We start from the raw sequence: 18,565 nt of genomic DNA on the forward strand, positions 1-18,565 counted from the left end.
ATGATCAACAACTATCTCAACCATCCGATCAAACTGCTATCTCAGTCGTCCGATCAACATCTATCTCAGTTGTCCAATCAACGACTATCTCAGCCGTCCGATCATGATCGAATGACTGAGATAGGTGTTTCACATGTTTCACACCAAATGACTTTTCTTATTAGATAAACCGTTTATATATAATAATAATAATAATAAAATAAATAAATACATAAATAAAAATAATAATAATAATAATAATAATAATTACCTACCAATAAAATTGTAATTTTTCTAGTATAAATTTAAATTAAATATTTATAAATAATTATTTATTAAAATAATTTTGATTTATGCCAAGGAATTTCCATTTCGCAAGTAGAAGAGTCACCCAACCAATAATAGAGATCTCTAGAAGGATCATAGCGCAACAAGTTTCAAATTTGTTGGCAAGAGATCTTTCCAACTAATTTATTTCAACATTGATTAAAGGTAGTCCCAGTGAAGTATGAAATTCATTGGCTAAAGTCTCTTCAAGTGGAGAAGTTTTGTCGAGTGAAATATTAACTTCTACTGGAAAAGCTTCTTTTGCTAGCAAAAGTTAATATTTTGGTGGTAGAATTGTTATTTCTTGTAGTATATAATGACACTGGATCTGATATTTGACTTTCCCTTCATTTCAATTGTTTTCTAGCTGAAAATTGCTATTTGCTAACTTAATGTTTAATGTCCCTGTTGTAGTTCGATTACTTTATCCTTAAATACTTTTTTTATTCAAAGGGGATAAGTTGTGTTAACTTGTTCAACGTTTGCAATAACATACCTAGTGTCTAGTTCAACATCGCTCAAGATTATTAGTTAAGTAGTTTACTTTTATTTCCTTCTCTAATATATCCACAACAAATAGTTTGTTTCAATTGTAAGTTTTTTTTGTACTTCATTATATATAATCTTTGATGATTTCCTTTATCTTATATTTTTGTGGATAACTATGTGTTGTGGAGGATTTCAATATTCTATAAGTTTTTTTTTTATATATTTAGTGTGGATCACATGATTCCATGATGAGAAGATTTATCAATATCATTTCTACATTACTAAAGCACGTAAAATTTAGGTGCTTCTCTGATGAATATAATCCATCATAGCATGTGAATAAATATTTTGTTTTTATGAATTTATGAAGATTTTTAGACTGAAATGTCTTTCCATGACACAACATTATCTTGCAATTTGTTAAATTGTTATACATACCATGTCATTGAATTTGGTCTTTCACCCTAGACACTTGGTTCTATGTTTTGTATCTCTGTTTTTTTCTTATTACTTTTAATACCACTTTCTTTTAGCTGAATGTTTTAAGCCCTTTAATGTTGTTCAACATTTTGGCTATTTAGCTATAGTTGACCAGTTTCGTTATCCTATGATCAATGCATTTTTATTTTTTACCTTTTGATGTAGGTAGCCTATCAAAGTTTCGACCCTCTAAAAATGGTGGTGTGGTGGTGGATGTTGATGTCAAGATCGGAATGATAATTTCTTGGTCTTACATGTGGTCTTTCTTTTCTATTACTTGTTGTATGAAATGTTCCACATAGTACTTACAAAATTTACAGGTTAATTCTAACATATGATTTCAGTCATTTCTTTACAAAGCTTTCTATGATCAATGTGCTTGACTTTGGGGAAGTAAGGAAGTGAAACTCTTTCTTATTTAGTTTTGAGTTCAGAGCAGAAGGTGAAGGTTCCTTCTATTTATTGTGATGAGAGGGTGAGGGCTATATGTTTCTACGTAATGAATCTCTCAAAAGATCAAGCTAAACAAATGTCTCCCCAATTTTTTTTTTTTTTATCTCCATTCAAAGTTTTGTTCCTCAAGTTGTAGTGTTAGTGTCTTAGACAACCATGTGGGATGACTTTTAGAAAAACAGAGATGTAGAATTGGAAGATTTGGAATCTTAGTTCTTTGTCAAGAAACTTATGTTTATGTATATTAATAGTTAAATTGTTGATTTCTAGGGTTAACACATAAACACAAGAGATCTCAAGGGAAGGACAGAAGAGAGAAACTCTAGCACTAGGGAGAGAGGAGAGAGGAGAGAAGAAACCAAGAGAGAGAAAGAAGAGGAAAAGAGAGAGAGGTGTAAAGACGAATTTGAGCCAAGTGGAAGAGGTTTGAATGCTCTACCCCATGCCGTGAGGTTGTATTTATAGTTGTGGGAAGGTGTTTACAATGATTAAAATACCGTTAGGCTTACATGCTTCAAATGTAAAAAAATATACTCAGCTTGTACAATTACAAGTCTATGCCATCTCTATGGAAGTTCTCCTTATTTTCTAGACATGACACCCTTAAGCTGGTGTTTGTAACTTCACTTTGTAAATAATCTTGGTGAAGAAACTTGTATGCTTGAAAATGATATTTTGATTGCCTTGTTTTGATTCATCTTGTTCTTATGTAGATTTTGCTTATAGTCTTCATTTTTTCTCATGTTGTTCACCCCCTTGGATATTCGAGTCACATAAAATTTGATTACCACAACATGTGAAATTCTTCATTGTAGATTATACTTCTTCTTCTCAAATGATAGCAACACCCATATTTCAATCCGAAAAGAGGTACAACCACTGTAGCACTCAAATTCCTGTCTCATATTTCATACTTCTTTTATTCTACCTCCTCAAGCTGGGAGGTAATGGTAATAATCCCAACTTGAAATAAAAAAATAGTAATTATCTCCTTCATCAAGGTATCCCAAGGATAAGTACTCAATAGGAGACATACTCTCAAAAATAAAAAAAACATGGGTGATAAAACAGGAGTCAAAACTAACCTCAAAGGTTTTTGAAAAAAATGATAATAATTACTAAAAAGAGTAGTGCCTATCACTCAAAAGGACAGTGATATAAACCCAAGGGGTACTAAGTAAAAATCTCAAACCACCAATGGGTTGGTGTAAGATGGTAAACGAGAGTCAAACTGGATGGTGAAAGAAAGGTAACCGAATAATTGGGGTCCAAAGCCCATCCCAAAATGACTAGCCATTTTAGGAAGCCTTTTTCCCAACTAATAAACTCAAGTTCTTTGTTCTCACTAATCCATGTTAGACTACCCTTAACACTCCTCCTCATGTGTAGGCCCTATGGGCTCTACATGTGGATTATTTGGGTGGAGGCTATAATGCCACAAGTCATAATCACTAACAGCATCAACAACTACAACCGTGTCTCTGCAACTGGAAGTGATGTAAAGAATTCTAGTTTTAACTCCTCGTGCAACAACCATGGATCCCTTTGTGACTTTCCAATTAGCGCCATTAAAAGTCAAATTATGACCTTCATCATCAAGTTGCCCTAATGAGATCAGATTCCGCATCAATTTTGGTACATGTTTCACCTTGTGAATTTTCCTCACTGTCCCGTTTGACATCCTCAAACTGACATTACCAATACCGACAATATCCAAAGGTTCTCCATTAGCAAGATACACGTTCCCATGATCTCCAACGACATAATTTTCCATGATCTCATGAAGTGCAGTGGTGTAAAAAGAAGCTCCTGAATCAAACATCCAAGAGTCAATAGGACTATCAACCGACAAGAGTAAAGCATCTTGTACCTCTTTAGTCACTGCATTTGCAACATCGTTTTTCTTTTCATCCATCTTCGGTGCTCTGCAGTTTTTCTTTAATTGACCAAACTTGCCACAATTCCAGTATTTCACATTCCTTCTGAATTTGAACTTGCTTCTACCATTCCTTGACTTCCCTCTACCATTGCCCTTGTTAGAATTCCTCTAGAAGTTCTTGCCCCTAGTATTGACACTTTGGGTAGAATTAGATGTCGACGATTCTTCGGAGTCCTTTCTACGAACTTCCTCTGCAAGAATGGTATCCCAAACATCATTAAAGATCAACTTCCCATTGCATACAGAGTTGCAAACTGCAACTCTCATAGGCTCCCAAAAATTTGGTAGAGATACCAAAAGAATTAAAGCACAAACTTCATCATCAAATTTAATTTGAACAGATGTCAATTGATTGACAATTGTACTAAACTCATTCATATGCGATGCAATTGATGTATTTTCTATCATCTTTAAATTGAAGAGTTTTTTTATGAGATTTACCTTGTTATTTGCGAAAGGCTCCTCATACATGTCAGATAGAATCTTCATCATCCCCGCTGTGGTTTTCTCTGATGCCACGTTGTGAGCAACATTCTTCAATAGTGATAACCGGACTACTCCCAACACTTGTTTATCTAGGAGATTCCACTCATCATCTTTCATACCTTTTGGTTTCATATCCAGAAGTGGTGCATGCAGTTTTTTATTGTACAGATAATCTTCGATTTGCATCCTCCAGAACACAAAATCCATACCATTAAACTTGTTGATCCTTAGTGCCGATCCTTCTCCGCTAGCCATTACTCTCAATCACAAACCAAAGCTTTTATACCACTTGTTAAGAATTAAACGTCCTAATTCCAAATTAACGAGAACAATAATAATAATCACGAAAGAAAGAAAAAGCAAGCATGGAAACAAACAACAAGATTTATACAGGTTCGCCTCAAAGTGAGACTATGTCTTGTCTTTCGCCGCTATAGTAATCCACTATGAAGATGAAATACTTTACAAGAGAAATTGCATTCTTACATGTGTTTCTCTCTAACTTCTCGGGTTGCAACTCAGTGTAGGGCGTTAATTAGATTCCATAACTTAACACGTATGTCATGGTGTGTTCTAGACCAGACATAACTCATGCAGTGGGAGGTATGAGCAGATACATGAGTAATCCAAGTAATCAACATTGGTAAGCAGTGAAGTCGATTCTCAAGTATTTGAGAGGCACTATAGACTTAGTCTTATGTTTCAGAAAGTCAGACTTGGTATTACAGGGTTATGTAGATGCTGACATGGCTGGAGACATTGAGGGCAAGAAGAGTACCATTGGATATGTATATATGTTGGGTAGTACAACAGTTAGTTGGGTCTCGAAGTTGTAGAAGATAGTTTCTCATTCCACTACTGAGGAAGAATATGTTGTCGTGACCGAAACCAACAAAGAGATCATATGGTTGCAGTTTTTTGGGAAGAATTAGGACTCAAGCATGGGAAGAATGTGTTGTATTGTGACAGTTAAAGTGCTAATGATTTAGCAAAGAATCCTGTTTATCATGCCAGAACATAGCACATACAGGTGCATTATCACTTCATTAGATCCGCTCTAGAGGATGGAGTCTTAGCTCTTGAGAAGATTCAAGGAAGTCAGAATCTGGCAGGTATGTTGACAAAGACTGTTACGATCGAGAAACTGAAGTTGTGTGCAATTTTAGTTAGACTTCTCTCTGAGGATTGAGAAGTTGTTGCCACTGCAAAGGAGATATTGATGATGGATTAGTCTCCAAGTGGAAGATTGTTCAGTTGTGGAGCCGAATTAACGCCCTACACTGAGTGATAAAACCCTAATAGCGGCACCCCCCAATTACAAAGAGAAAACTAGGGCAACCACTTTACATGAGTGAGATTCCCAAACTGCCCTTAGTGAAACTGCGTAGGGCATTGATTAAGATCGACAACTTAACGGGGTTTACGTAGAAGGGATCTGTAAACTCCACAAATATGGCATATGCCGATGCTTCAAGGGAGTAAATAAAGAGATCACATCAAGTAGTACAACAGGCTTCAGAGCTGCCTGAACAAATGAAAGACACAGAGGAGCATCCTTTGAAGAATAGAAAGTTGTGTCATAAAAAAAAGTGACATCCCTGAAGACAATTAACTTTCGAAGAGAAGGATTGTAACAAACATATCCTTTTTTTTTTGTACGAGAGTAACCTAAAAAGATACACTTAAGAGCCTTGGGTCCGACTTCTTTTGTGGGGTTGAGACATGAACGAAGCATGTGCAACCAAAGACCTTCAAAGGAAGGGAGAAGGGGCCTTCATCCAGAAATAACAACGAATATGAGGATTTATGACTAAGCAATGAAGATGGTAGCCCATTAATAAGGAAATATGTTGTAAGAATTGCATGAGGCCAGTAAATAGAGGGCACATTCATAGAGTAGAGTTTGCCACTGGTTGCCTCAAGGAGATGTTGGTTTTTCCTTTTAGCCATACCATTTTGTTGAGGTGTATAAATACAAGATGTCTGGTGGATAATGCCATTATCTTGGCAAAAGGATTGAAATTCACCTGATATGTACTCTTTGGCATTCTCAGAATGAAGGACTTGTAGTCTTTTACCAAATTTAGTGGACACCATGGCATGAAATGATTTAAATATAGAAAATATTTCAGACCTATCTTTGAATAAAAACAGGTATGTAACTTGGGTAAAGTCATCAACAAAAATAACAAAATACTTAATTTGAGAAATATTTGAGACACTTAAGGGTCTCCATTCATCCGAGTGAATTAATGAAAAAGGAGCAACACGTTTAAGTTCAGCTTGAAGAAAATATGTAGTCCACTAGTGTTTGTTAAATTGGCAAACTTCACAATTTAAACCAGATAAGATCTTCAAAAAAGGGAACAGGTGTTGAAGTGATGTTGCCAACAAATGTTCGAATCTATTGTGTCATAATTTTGCCTCTATATGAGAAGTGAAAACTACAATCACTGGAGGAAAGTCCAAGTAATAGAGGCCCCCCTATTCATGGACTCTACCAATCACTTGTTTTGTTGTTAGATCCTAGAAAACACAAGAAGAAGTTGAGAAGGTGATAGAGCAATTAAACCATTTTGTTAACTGACTAAAAGACAAAACATTTAGTGGGAACTAGGGAACAAATTAGACATCAGTAAGCAGAAGTGAGGGTGGAGCTGAAGAGGATCTCTTCCCAAAAACTTTGGTTTGGGATCCATCGGCTATGGTAACAAACTTGTCTGGTAAACATGGAGTCATGAAATGTGTTGGAAGGCAGGGCCCAAGCCCACACGACCAAAGAAGACTCATATATCAAAGTGTATAAGAAGATGGGCCCAAGTCCATAAGACCAAGGAAGACCCATGGATCCAAAAGATATAAAAGATAGGCTCAAGGCCCACATATCAAAGAGAAGGCCCATAGGCCCACATACATTGACGGCAGGACGATAAATAAAGGGTCATCTCATAGAGATGACATTGATGTAATTATGTTAAAGATCCATGGTTAAAACCCTAAACCCTAAGTTCAGGGATATTATTGTAATATTTTAGTTTCATAAATCTATAAATAGAGCTTTAGGGGGAGGGTTTTGAATAATCAATTCCATAATCTCTTTCTCCAGTTTTCTCCCAATGAGTTTCTATTATGGAGTCTGAAAATCAACATGGTATCAGAGCTTTAATTTTCAGGACTAGGACTCCGACTATGGTTTTTATTTTTAGGGTTCATTATTTTTTTTTTTTTCATAGTTGCTGGAATTCGGTTTGATTTTGTTAGTTGTTTTTTTACCACTTTAGCTGGTCCATGATTTTTTTTTTCTCAACGTCGTTGAAGTATAGTTTGCTTTGTTCAGCACATATTCCTCTGCCATCTCTAATGCATGCACATCCAATAAAAGAGCCACTGCAACCAGAGCCGATTCTGGTTCGCCATCTCCGGAGCTTAAGTAAGAGTCATCTGCTGACCATAGTGCTCCGCTCGCTCCCTTATCTCCTTTGCCTTGCTTGCCAAAGTCATCAGCGCCTGGTCCAGCTGATCCGCCCCCACCGGATGCTTCCAGGTCACGTACTTGTATATCCACGACAGCACCGAGAGTGCAGCCACCTCGAAGCCCCCCGACGACAGAAACCCAGTGCCGATGAGGCAAACCGCGTTGGCAGCCGGTACCAGCACCGGGCTGAATATCACCAGCAGCGGCGTCACCAGCGTGAGTCCGACCACAGTCCCTGCCAGCGTGAGCCCCGACAGCACCAGCATGGCGCCACCTAGGGTGAAGGCGGTCGCCGCCTTGACGGCCTGGTACGACTTGGGTTGCTGCTGCCCATTTTTTTGTAGGCAAAAGACGACGACAGCTTGCGAAAAATTCTTCTCAGCCTGAGCTGCGCGGGGAAGACGACCCACCGTCGCCGGAGAAGACGTTCTGCTGTCATTGCTGCTGCATTTTTTTTCCGTCGTTCTCTGCCCGAGCCGCGCGGGGAAGACGACCCACCGCCGCCTCCTTCATCATCAAAAGTGAAAGCGTTTTCCTCCTTGTCTCCAGAGTTTTTCCGACGGCAGAGGACTCGACGACGTTGGCCGGTTTTTTGAAACTTACGGGCGATGAGGCAGAGACCACCGGGGGAGGGAAGAGAGAACTGCCAGCGGTCGTCGACGTCGGAGAGGCCGAAAAGGGTCGGGGAAGATTTACTGCTGTTTTTCAGAAACTCCTTTGGGCTTGAGTTTGGAAAGTTTCCTCCCGATCTCTCTGGTTTCCTTCTCTTCGAGCGGGGAAGAAAGCTCTGTTTCCCGAATAAAGTTTGACCTAGGTTAAGGAATTATTATTTCAGCGCCTAAGTTCGGAAAGCGCTCTGCGCAATCCGGACTCGCCCGAGTCAACCAGCGAGCCAGCAAACCAGCCAGACCGAGTTCCCAGCCGACCTGAGGTAATGTTTCTGCACTAGCCAGACCGAGTCAACTTGGGCCAACTCAGTCCGGGTCAACTCGGGTCCTTATCAACCTGACTCGGACCATTATTTTTTGCCTCGGTATACGGGCTCAAGATTTCGGCACGACTCGGTAAATTTTTTTCTCAAGCTAGATTATTATTTTTTATGCGTTGACAAATTATTCTTTGGTCAACATATTATTTAAAAGAGATATGTGCATTGGATTATTTTGGGTCGTGTTAAATGGGCCCAAGCCAAGCCCATTTAAGCTGCTGCTATTGTGTCTCTTTTGATGAGACATTATTATTGAAGAAAAGGTAGTCTTATACCATTATTTATTGTCAACCCCGTAAAAAATATCAAATTGTTTTGGTTGGGAGTCCATGACATAGGAACTTCATCCCTGTTAAAAATATTAAATTTATTTGTGGTTGGGAGTCCATGACGGCGGAATTTCATCCCCGTAAAAAATATCAAATTTATTTGTGGTTGGGAGTCAATGAAGGAGGAACTTCATCCCTGTAAAAAATATCAAATTTATTTGTGGTTGGGAGTCCATGACGGAGGAACTTCATCCTCGTAAAAAATATCAATTTTTTTTGTGGTTGGAAGTCCATGACGGAGGAACTTCATCCCCGTAAAAAATATCACATTTTTGTGGTTGGAAGTCCATGACGGAGGAACTTATTGTTATATTTATGTTACTTTCCCCCATTAATATCATATATTACTCTACCACTTGAGCGTCGTTGTCCTGTTGAGGGACACGGTGGTAGAGCTGGACACTTTAGAGCAATGTCTTAGCGGCTAGGAGTGATTTACTCTCACTGATATTATACCAGTTGGGCCTCATGAACGAGAGCACCAATGTGAGGGGGAGTGTTGGAATATGAAGACATATTATATAAAAAAGATTTTATACATCATTTGCAGCAAGCTGGTAGTTCATGTTGTGTTCTCACCCCCAGCTTGAGGGGAGTGTTGGAAGACAGGGCTCATGCCCACACGACCAAGGAAGGCTTACATATCAAAGTATATAAGAAGATGTGCCTAAGCCTATAAGACCAAGGAAGACACATGGATCCAAGAGATATAGAAGATGGGCTTAAGGCCCATAGATCAAAGAGAATGCCCATAGGCCCACATACATTAATAGCAGGACGGTAAATAAAGGGTTATCTCATAGAGATGGCATTGATGTACTTATGTTAAAGTTTCAGGGTTAAAACCCTAAACCCTAAACTTTAAGTTCAAGGGTATTATTATAATATTGTAGTTTCATAAATCTATAAATAGAGCTTCAGGGGAGGGTTAGGAATAATAAATTCCATAACCCTTCTTCCTCCAGTTTTCTCCCAATGGGTTTCCTTCCCTTTTTCTCCATGAGCTAAATTCATGGAGTCTTGAAAAATCAACATAATGTAATAGACTTTTATTACTTGTAAGATGCTCGGAGGCCCCTGAGTCAATAATCTAGGATGTATAGGAGGAAGTAGCAAAGATCATACCTGATGTAGTGGTGGAAGTAGCAGTAGTAGAAGATGTAGGAGAAAATACCACCAAGGTCTTCATTCTCTACAATAATTCATAATCATCATTTGTAATAATCTTATTGCCTTTCTGTAACTTGGATTTTTCATCATTTTTCATTGCTAGTAATCGAGGCCTGGTTTGCAATAACTCAATCTGGTTTGCCATCAAGCTTCCAACAAGTGTGCACAAGATGATTCAGTTCACCACAATGAGTGCAGACCAGGTTATCAGTCCTCGTACGACTATGGGCAGTTCTCCCACCTCTTGCTTGACTTCATCAATAATTTCTATTGCACCCTTTGGTGGTAGAATTTGTACTCTTATTGCTTGAGTACATAGCAAATAACACCTCAATCTTAGAGGTGGAAAAAGAGTTTGGTATCCAAAGTAGTGTTGCACTTATGTCATCGAAAGATGAAAATGTTGAGGAGCTAAGAAGTTGAGTTTTGTCCACCTCAAGATATAGTTTGATATTGGCCAAAACAATAGCAACTACTAAGACGTCCTACTACTTTTCTTGAACCAAGATATTAGTAGAGCAGGGTTGAACAATTTTTTACTCCTGAATCAACCCTGTAAACTGAGCCAAGTACTCATGTAGGTTTTCTCCTTACTTTGTGTTAAACATGTTCTAAAAAACATCATATAACTTCTGTAAGTTCTCTGTACTGAAGTACAAATTGGCACATGTGTCCCATATCTGCTTGGCAGTCTCAAGGTGAACAACAATGTTGAAACTGTTTATTAGCCAACTAATAAACAATGTATCATCCTTTAACCATTTAATATAGGAGTTGTCCCCCTCATCAATAGGTGGAGCTGGTTTGGTTAGATGTTCAAAGAGATCTTTAATGAGAAACGTCTTAATCAAATGTGACCAACTGAAGTAATTAGACAACCCTCTCAAGGGTATAGTGGTAATTTTGAGAAGATCACTTTTATTTCCCATGTAATCTTCAGCCATTAGGTATCAAATCAACAATACTCTTATGCAATATATAAGTGTTGTAACCAAGGCTCAATAACCGAACCTTAAGAGTAGAAAACTGAGGCTTGGCAAGTCTTAACCATGCACTAATTTACAACGCATATGATTAAGCGAACCAACTTGAACCAAGATAACAAGCCGAGCCAAAGATGAACCAACCCAAGAGAGGGAAGAACCAATCCGAGCTCAACTGAACAAGATAAACTAACCCAAGAGAAGGAAGAATCAACCCGAGCATATCTTGGCATTTATCAATAATCATGCTTTAAATAAAAAGGAAACTCATGTTGGCTAATATCTTGAAAGGTGGATCTCATACCTTTCTCAAGCCTTAAAGATAAATAAATCTCAACGTGACTTAAAAGATCCTTAAGTCAAGGAATAAAGATAGCTCTGGTATCTTCCGAAGAGGGAAACTTGCCTTCTATGTTACTTGCCTCACCTAGCAAATAAAGATCATAATTTTTGCTTCTTATTTCCTTAAATCAATTAGGAAATAAGTTTCAGAGAATATTCTAATAAAGGAAGTCTTCAAATCAGCAAAAAAAATCCATGACTTTATTTCTTTAAAAAAAACCTCTCAGCTAGCTCTTGAAGAAGGAAACTTTCCTTCTATAAACATGCACCAACTTTATGATTGAATCACAACTTATTCTTGCACATTTTTTTCAAATATTTTAGGTAAGTTTCCCAAGAGAGTGATACAGTCAATGGAAAGCCAAAAATTCATAGCAAGAACCAGTAACCCTTTATAAAAAAAAAAAAAAGTCCTCTTAGCACCCTCTAAAAACAATCCTCTTCTGAGATTTTTAGGATGCAACAAGAGGAGCACCAAATAACCGATTTTAATAACTAAAAAATGATAGAACATCAAGCTTAGTTCATGGTAAACTTTGGATGCCAATAGCAAGGATAATGAATCTTGATCCAAAGGCAATTTTCAGACAAAAACATTAGCATGCAAGAGAGCAATAATAAAACCGATCTTGCATGAGAGAGGAAAAAACCAAAGCAACTACCATGAATGAGCCACTTCCAAAGGAAGAGATATAATCATTCAACTTCTTATCCAGATTGGCAAAAAAACTCATCCATTAACCATCTTTCAGAGATAAAAAATATCAGTAACAATCTCATGTAGGAGAAGAGCAACTAAGACAACTCATATCTTGCTTCATCAACAAAGAGAGCTCCATGTGAAGTTTTAGAAATTAAATCTCTTAATTTTCATCTTGACCTGGGACCCTAAATCCATGAATTAGATAATCAACACAAGAGAGAGAGAGATAGAGAGAGAGAGGGAGAGAGAGAGAGAGAGAGAGACCAAAGATGAAGTGGATAGGGAGAAGAAAAACGAGAGAAGAAGAGAGGAACCTAGATTGAGAGAGGAGGAAAGGAGGATTAGGTTAAGCGACACCCTAATCCTCCCCCTCAATGTATTTATATTAATGAAAGAAGTATAATTACATCATTACCCTTTATCATAAGAAGGGAGAGAAAGGGACAAAAACAAAGGTAAATTACATCCTGCCACTATACTTCGATCTTAACTTCCGACATGGGGGATTAAAGGAAGGGAAAATAAACACCACATTAATAAGAAGAAAACTGTAATAGTAACAATAAAATAACTTAATAAATTTGAACAATTATTACCCAAAAGGGAGATAAAAAATAATCTCTATGAACATGATGATTGAAAAAAAATTTTAAAAAAAAATCTCCATCTAGAAAGTTGTGAGATGGAACATAATAATGAAAACTTTCTAAACATAGACTTCTCATATAAGGCAATTACTTTTTAACACAACTAGAAAAATTTGGAAAAAATTCAAGAGATAAATTCTGAAATAAGGGAGGTTTAATATTTAGAATTTAGAATGAGGAAACAAGACTTTTTAATTTAAATTTTTCAGACTTTGTTAAAAAGGAAACTAAACACATATAGGGAAGAACTTCTCTTATGGAAACTAATGTAATGTGAGATCAAATAAAGGAAACTTTTAAGGAAGGAAAAATACTCAAGTTAGTAAAATCTTAACTAGAGTTTGAAAAAAAAAGGGAAACTTAAACCAAAATTAGCAACTCAAAAAGTGAAGCAAAGAAATCACCTTAAATTTGGGTTTCTGCATGCAATAGACTGTTAGCATGACTTTTGATTCTTCTAATGTGGATATATCTTTTTAGAATGACCAAATTGAGAAACGGTTTATTGGGATAGAAAGCAGTCTCACGTAGATTTCTTTTTAGATATAATTCTCTACATAAATTGTCATTCACATTGGTACAAGTTGTTAAAAAAATTGGGGGGCTTTTTGTTGCTATTCAAAACTTTTCTTTTGCTTGACCTTTGTTGCTACAAATGTCAATTTCTCGTTTTACAAAACTTTGATTGAAAACTTCTTCTTGATCTGGAAACTAGACTCCAAGATCATTCCAACAGTATATAATTTTCTATATAAACCTTTTAGTAAGAAAGTGCAAAATCTAATGAAAAATAGGAACTGGGAAAGAAGACTAAAGGGAAAAACAAGAAACTCCTATTTTTTCTTTTTCTTTTTCTTTTCCATCTTCTTCTCCTTTTCTATGTCAAATCTTTGCCAATTCTAATACCATATTGATTTCTAGGGTCAATATATAAATATAAGAGATCTCAAGGGGAGAGAAGAGAGAAACTCTAACTCTTGGGAGATAGGAGAGAGGAAACCAAAGGAGAGAAAAAAGAGGAAAATAGATTGAGATGTAAGGACGAATTTGAGCCAAGAGAAAAAGGCTTGAATGCTCTACCCCATTCATTATAGTTGTATTTATAGTTGTGAGAAATTGTTTACAATAAGTACAACGCCCTTAGGCCTACATGCTTCAAAAGGAAAAAAAAACATAAGAGGATATACATTAACTTGCATGATTACAATTCTATGTCATCTCTATGGAAGCTCTCCTTATTTACTAATCATGCCAACCTACACACATAGATAAAGAAGGAAATTATTTTATTAATTCTATTTTGTAGGGGAAAAGTTCTCTGTGATTCTTTCTGATATTGTGTCCACTAGTCTCCCCTACAACAACTTAGGGATGTTGCATTATCTATGGAGGTGGGCATGTGGGCTCTCTCTTCGGCTGTAGGTGACAATGAAGGAACACTAAAGGGATCAGAGTCCAATACAGAGGATGAGGGCATTCTTCTACCCGGAGGCAACCTTTTACTTGAGCTTCTTGAGAGTGAAGACCAGAGGTGGCTCAGAGATGATCTTGATTAGTTTGCCTTTTCTGCAAAACTGGTTTTTGCGGAGCTGGCTATTATCATGACTGGGTTTGCTCCTTCTTCAAGATTTTTATGCTGTCTTTGCTTATTTCAATAAATTATCATTGCTGAGGCCTAAAGCCACCTAGTCGTCTTCCAGGGAAATTTTATTTGATATGCCTAGATGGATGGGTAGGGATAATGAGGATGCTGTTTTTATTGTGCTTTATTGTGGCTTGGCAGAGCAGAGTATCCGTTCCTGAATCCAAAATTGATAAAGAACCAAAAAATGAATGATTAAAAAAATGAACTTCTGTATCTTCAGCCAACAACATTTACAAAGAATGATAATGTTTAATTTGCATAGGATTTGACAGTCGTTTGGTGTGTCTCTGGAATAAGCTGAGGAAGTCTTGTGCTTTCATCATCGGATGTGTGTCCGTCCCAAAGACCAAAGCCCAGAATCACGAACGGGTGCCTGAGTTGACATGTTGCAAATAGCTTAGAGATCAGGAAACAAGATAGGAAGATTTAGATCAGGTGTTTTTCTTTTTCTCACTTACTGGTGTTCTAGCAGAAGGGAAGACATTCCAAAATCTGAGTGTCTCATCCCCTGCCCCTGTTACTATCGTCTGCAGCAAGATGACTATGTTAAACCAGAGGAAACAGGAATAATGGCATCCACTTGTGTACGTTCAGTAATTTACCTGCCCATCTGGAGACATAGCAAGATAAAGCACTCGCAAGCTGTGACCAGTTAAGGTTGCAACCTGTTTGAAAAATGTAACTACCCCAGTTATTTGGTAAGGAAAAGTTGGTGAAAGAAACTCCTGATTTTTCATCTACTCCATTTTTTACGTTTAGTTCTTCTTTTGGAATTTGTTATGAGCAAGGAGGGTCTTCTTCATGATTTGTAGTTGTCATAATTCATTTAAGATCTGATTTGTTCATCGAACATACCTTTGCCATGGATGGATACTTCCAAACCATGATTTGGTTCTGTGAGTATCCGTGTGTGCTGACCAGCTCATTAACATTTCTACCCCACGCTAGATTGCAGACCTGTATGAAAAACGATATAATGTGGGATCATCTTAACCAGAGAAGCAAAGAAGGAAGAATATTTGGAGAAGTCATGGTGTTTGAGAAATGAAGAGAACCTGACTGCCAGTATCCACAGAGTTCAATTGGTTACCATTTGCTGTATTCCAAAATCTGATGCACCTATCAGCTGTTCCCCCTCCAGATGCAAGTAGCCCTTGTTGGTGAGGGGACCAAGCAATGGCCTTTACAGCAGCTGTATGTTCCATGAGTCTAAAGATGGGTTGCTGAGAATGTTGATTCCAAACTAGAAGCTGAGCAAACAAAATCCACTAGGTTAGTATCTCATAACTTCATCTAAGATAATCGACATTCTTGATCAGACTATCAGTTCTCTCAAACCTGATTATCATTTCCCCCTGATGCGAGTTCTCTATCATCATGTGACCATTTCAGCCCACAGACCTGGTTTGGCAGGACAGAGTTTTTTCTTTTCGTCAGTACAAAAACTTGAAAAACCTTGATAAACCTTGATAATATCCTTTGTCTGATTTACTAGCTTTGCCTCACCTCAGACTTATGGCCAACAAGCTTTCCAACAAAATCGTTTGAAACACGAAGATCATGGTTTAAAATATTTCTGTCTCTACTTCCAGAAGATAGAATGCAAGAACTCCATGCTAGTACTCCTGTTCTTGTCTGGTGACCTCTCAAGGTCCTTACCCGTTTGCAGCGAGTTCCGTCCCAGATCTGTCAACCAGAGATCAGTAGCGGAATATAGAACCAGGACAGAAATCCTTCTAAAAAATTGCTGGGCTAAGTTGAGACAACTTACTTGAACCTCACCAAGATTTGTACCAATGGAGAGATAAGTGCCTTCACGAGTCCACTGCAATGCACATACACTGTCGCTTGGACCTAACTCACACAACTTCGTCACCTAATCCACAGTATGAACAGTGTTTTAACAAAGCAATAAAGCAATAACCTACAAACGTAGTAGCAATCAATGGAAGGATAACCCCTTCAGCTACCAATTTAACATGGATTATTTCTTGAACTAACTGATCTACCTTACTATTCGAAGCAGTCCAAAGATAAACACATGTTCCCAATCCAACTGCTAGTACATTCTGACACGACCAATCCACTAGGTTCAGGTAGAAATCATCTTGAAGTGCAGGAGCATCCAGAACCTGCAACCCAATATGGCCATCAGCATATTTAAGCATGTTCTCAGTAGGTCCCATTGTGTAATGTTAAACTCATTATCTCGTGCTAGAGTGGATGGATTTACAGTTTAATTTGCCAACTTTTAGCACATTCATAGAGAGAAGCTTCAATTAGAGGAAACAGCTTGCAAAAGAGTGACGTGGACTGTTCATCATCGTTTCAGGTGATTCGATGGCACCAATCCTCCGTCATGCGTATCATATATGAGGTATCTCTAAAGGCTCTTGGATTTATTTCTGTGAAGAACAAACAAAAGAGCAAGCACACAAATATTCTCTTTTCTGGGAATCATAACTGCAAAATAGGTGCACCAAGAAAGGCAAATACGCGCTTCTGATACTGCTTAATGCTCCTATCCGTTTTTTAATGGACAAAAGGGCGCTAGCTTCACATGCGTTAAAGTCTAAATGAAGAGAATCAGGTGTAGAAAACGAAAAACATTATGTAATAACAGCTCCGTCTTTCTGCTACGCTATTCAGTGGAAATTTCTCTGTTCTCGTCTCAACATAATAGAAATCGAAGAGATCAAGAAAAATTTGCTGAAGAGCAGAAAGTATCTTAGGCTTTGCACGTCTCTTTACCTTATGAGGAGTCTTTGGTATCTTTCGAGGTGCTTTAGGAGGCGTTGAAGCTTCGCCGACTATCCCCCCTTCCACACCTGAAACCGACTGCGCGAACGGCGAGGTAGGGGCCGCATTGTCAGTTTTAAACCTAAACAAGTTCTTGTTAGGACTCATCGGAGATCCCAGACTCGCTGGTGACCTTGGTAATGAATCTTCCCCTAAGAGCTCACTTCTCAACAATCTGGCATAAGCCTCATTGCCCCCTTCTTTACCCTGCGGAGACTTCTCTATCAGAGCAAAGTTTTGAAGCCTCGAGGAAGTTCTGCAAGGGATGAACCTATCACTGTATGTGGTTTTCGAAGGTGAAGATGTTTTAGGAATAGAAGAGAAAGATCCCGTGGGGGAAGAAGTTTCCAAATGTAGAGATGTTTGGGACATCCAAGTAGGGAGATTAAGACTAGGTTTCCGAGCCTCGACGGATTCCATGGCTTCGCTTCGATTTCTTGTCGGCGATAGAGAAGTTCCCGCTGTTTTGTGGTGTGGAAGAAAGGGGGAAAGAGGAGGAGGGCAAGGAAGGAAGAGAGCTGCCAGTGTCAAATTGGAATGTTTTTAAACGTTGCAGATTGCAACGGTCACATTAGGAGGAGCTCACGTGGCCAGTTTGGTAACTGGGACGTGAAAGGCTGGCTTCGGTGGCTCCGCGCACCAAGTACTGCCCGTAGTAAGTAGCCGTTGGAGGCTTGGAGTAGGAGATTCCATCCAAAGAATAATTAAGAATTATGTTTATACATACTGTACTAAAGAGCGTTTTTAGTGAACATACAAACTCCTCTAAAAACCCTAAGACTTGTTAGTGCCTCTGGTTGGAGTAAAATAAAACACTTTTCTTAAGATAAATATTTCCATGAAACCTTCAGATAAAATCCTATTGGTGATTTACAAGGAAATTACATAAATTTTTTTAGAAATTTTTAAGAAAAATTAAATGAACCTATTAGTGCATTTTTAGGAAAATAAATAAAAATTAATAATCAATCTCATGCGCTACCATACTAATCTGATAAATTTTCAGTAAAATAAAATATCAAATACAAAATTACTATGTCAAATACAAAGATTTTCCAGTATCACAACATCAATTGTTCATAAGGTTTTTCGGCCTATCTTGCCTGGAAAATCTTACGTAGAAAATTATATGATTTTCTTGGTAAAATTTTTCTTAACATCTGTAATAGTTTAGGCTTGTATTATATCTTTTTTCTTTTTTTCTTATCCCAATACTTGTTAGTTTCTTGGTGTTCGTAGCAATAACAAAAAGCTTCAAATTTTGATCCATTTTAACCCATCGAGAATGGGACTTTATTTATAGATCTATATTTCAAAAGAAATATCTTTAA

The 18,565-nt window shown here is 37.7% G+C and overlaps 1 protein-coding gene and 1 pseudogene across 2 annotated transcripts; one reads left to right on the top strand and one right to left on the bottom strand.

Moving 5' to 3' along the window:
* LOC137965211 (uncharacterized) lies at window positions 1-14,627 on the top strand (annotated as a pseudogene).
* On the bottom strand, window positions 14,595-17,728 carry LOC137965689 (protein FIZZY-RELATED 3-like). 2 transcript variants are annotated; one of them, XM_068812001.1, is made up of 10 exons: window positions 17,187-17,728; window positions 16,445-16,567; window positions 16,207-16,311; window positions 15,942-16,121; window positions 15,774-15,836; window positions 15,491-15,685; window positions 15,291-15,392; window positions 15,038-15,100; window positions 14,894-14,962; window positions 14,595-14,808 (listed from the first exon to the last, which is right to left on the bottom strand). In XM_068812001.1, exons 1-10 carry the CDS (start codon window positions 17,652-17,654, stop codon window positions 14,755-14,757), a joined length of 1,422 nt encoding a protein of 473 aa, XP_068668102.1. In that variant the 5' UTR covers window positions 17,655-17,728; the 3' UTR covers window positions 14,595-14,754. The 2 variants fall into 2 exon arrangements, with proteins under 2 accessions (XP_068668102.1, XP_068668103.1); XM_068812002.1 differs by lacking the exon at window positions 14,894-14,962.
* Between the last annotated feature and the right edge of the window lie 837 nt (window positions 17,729-18,565).

This window comes from Aristolochia californica, unplaced genomic scaffold (genome assembly GCF_029961685.1).
Source record: "Aristolochia californica isolate CCGP_79_NKW_82.1479 unplaced genomic scaffold, dmAriCali1.0.hap1 SCAF_5, whole genome shotgun sequence".
Classification (NCBI taxonomy): Eukaryota; Viridiplantae; Streptophyta; class Magnoliopsida; order Piperales; family Aristolochiaceae; genus Aristolochia; species Aristolochia californica.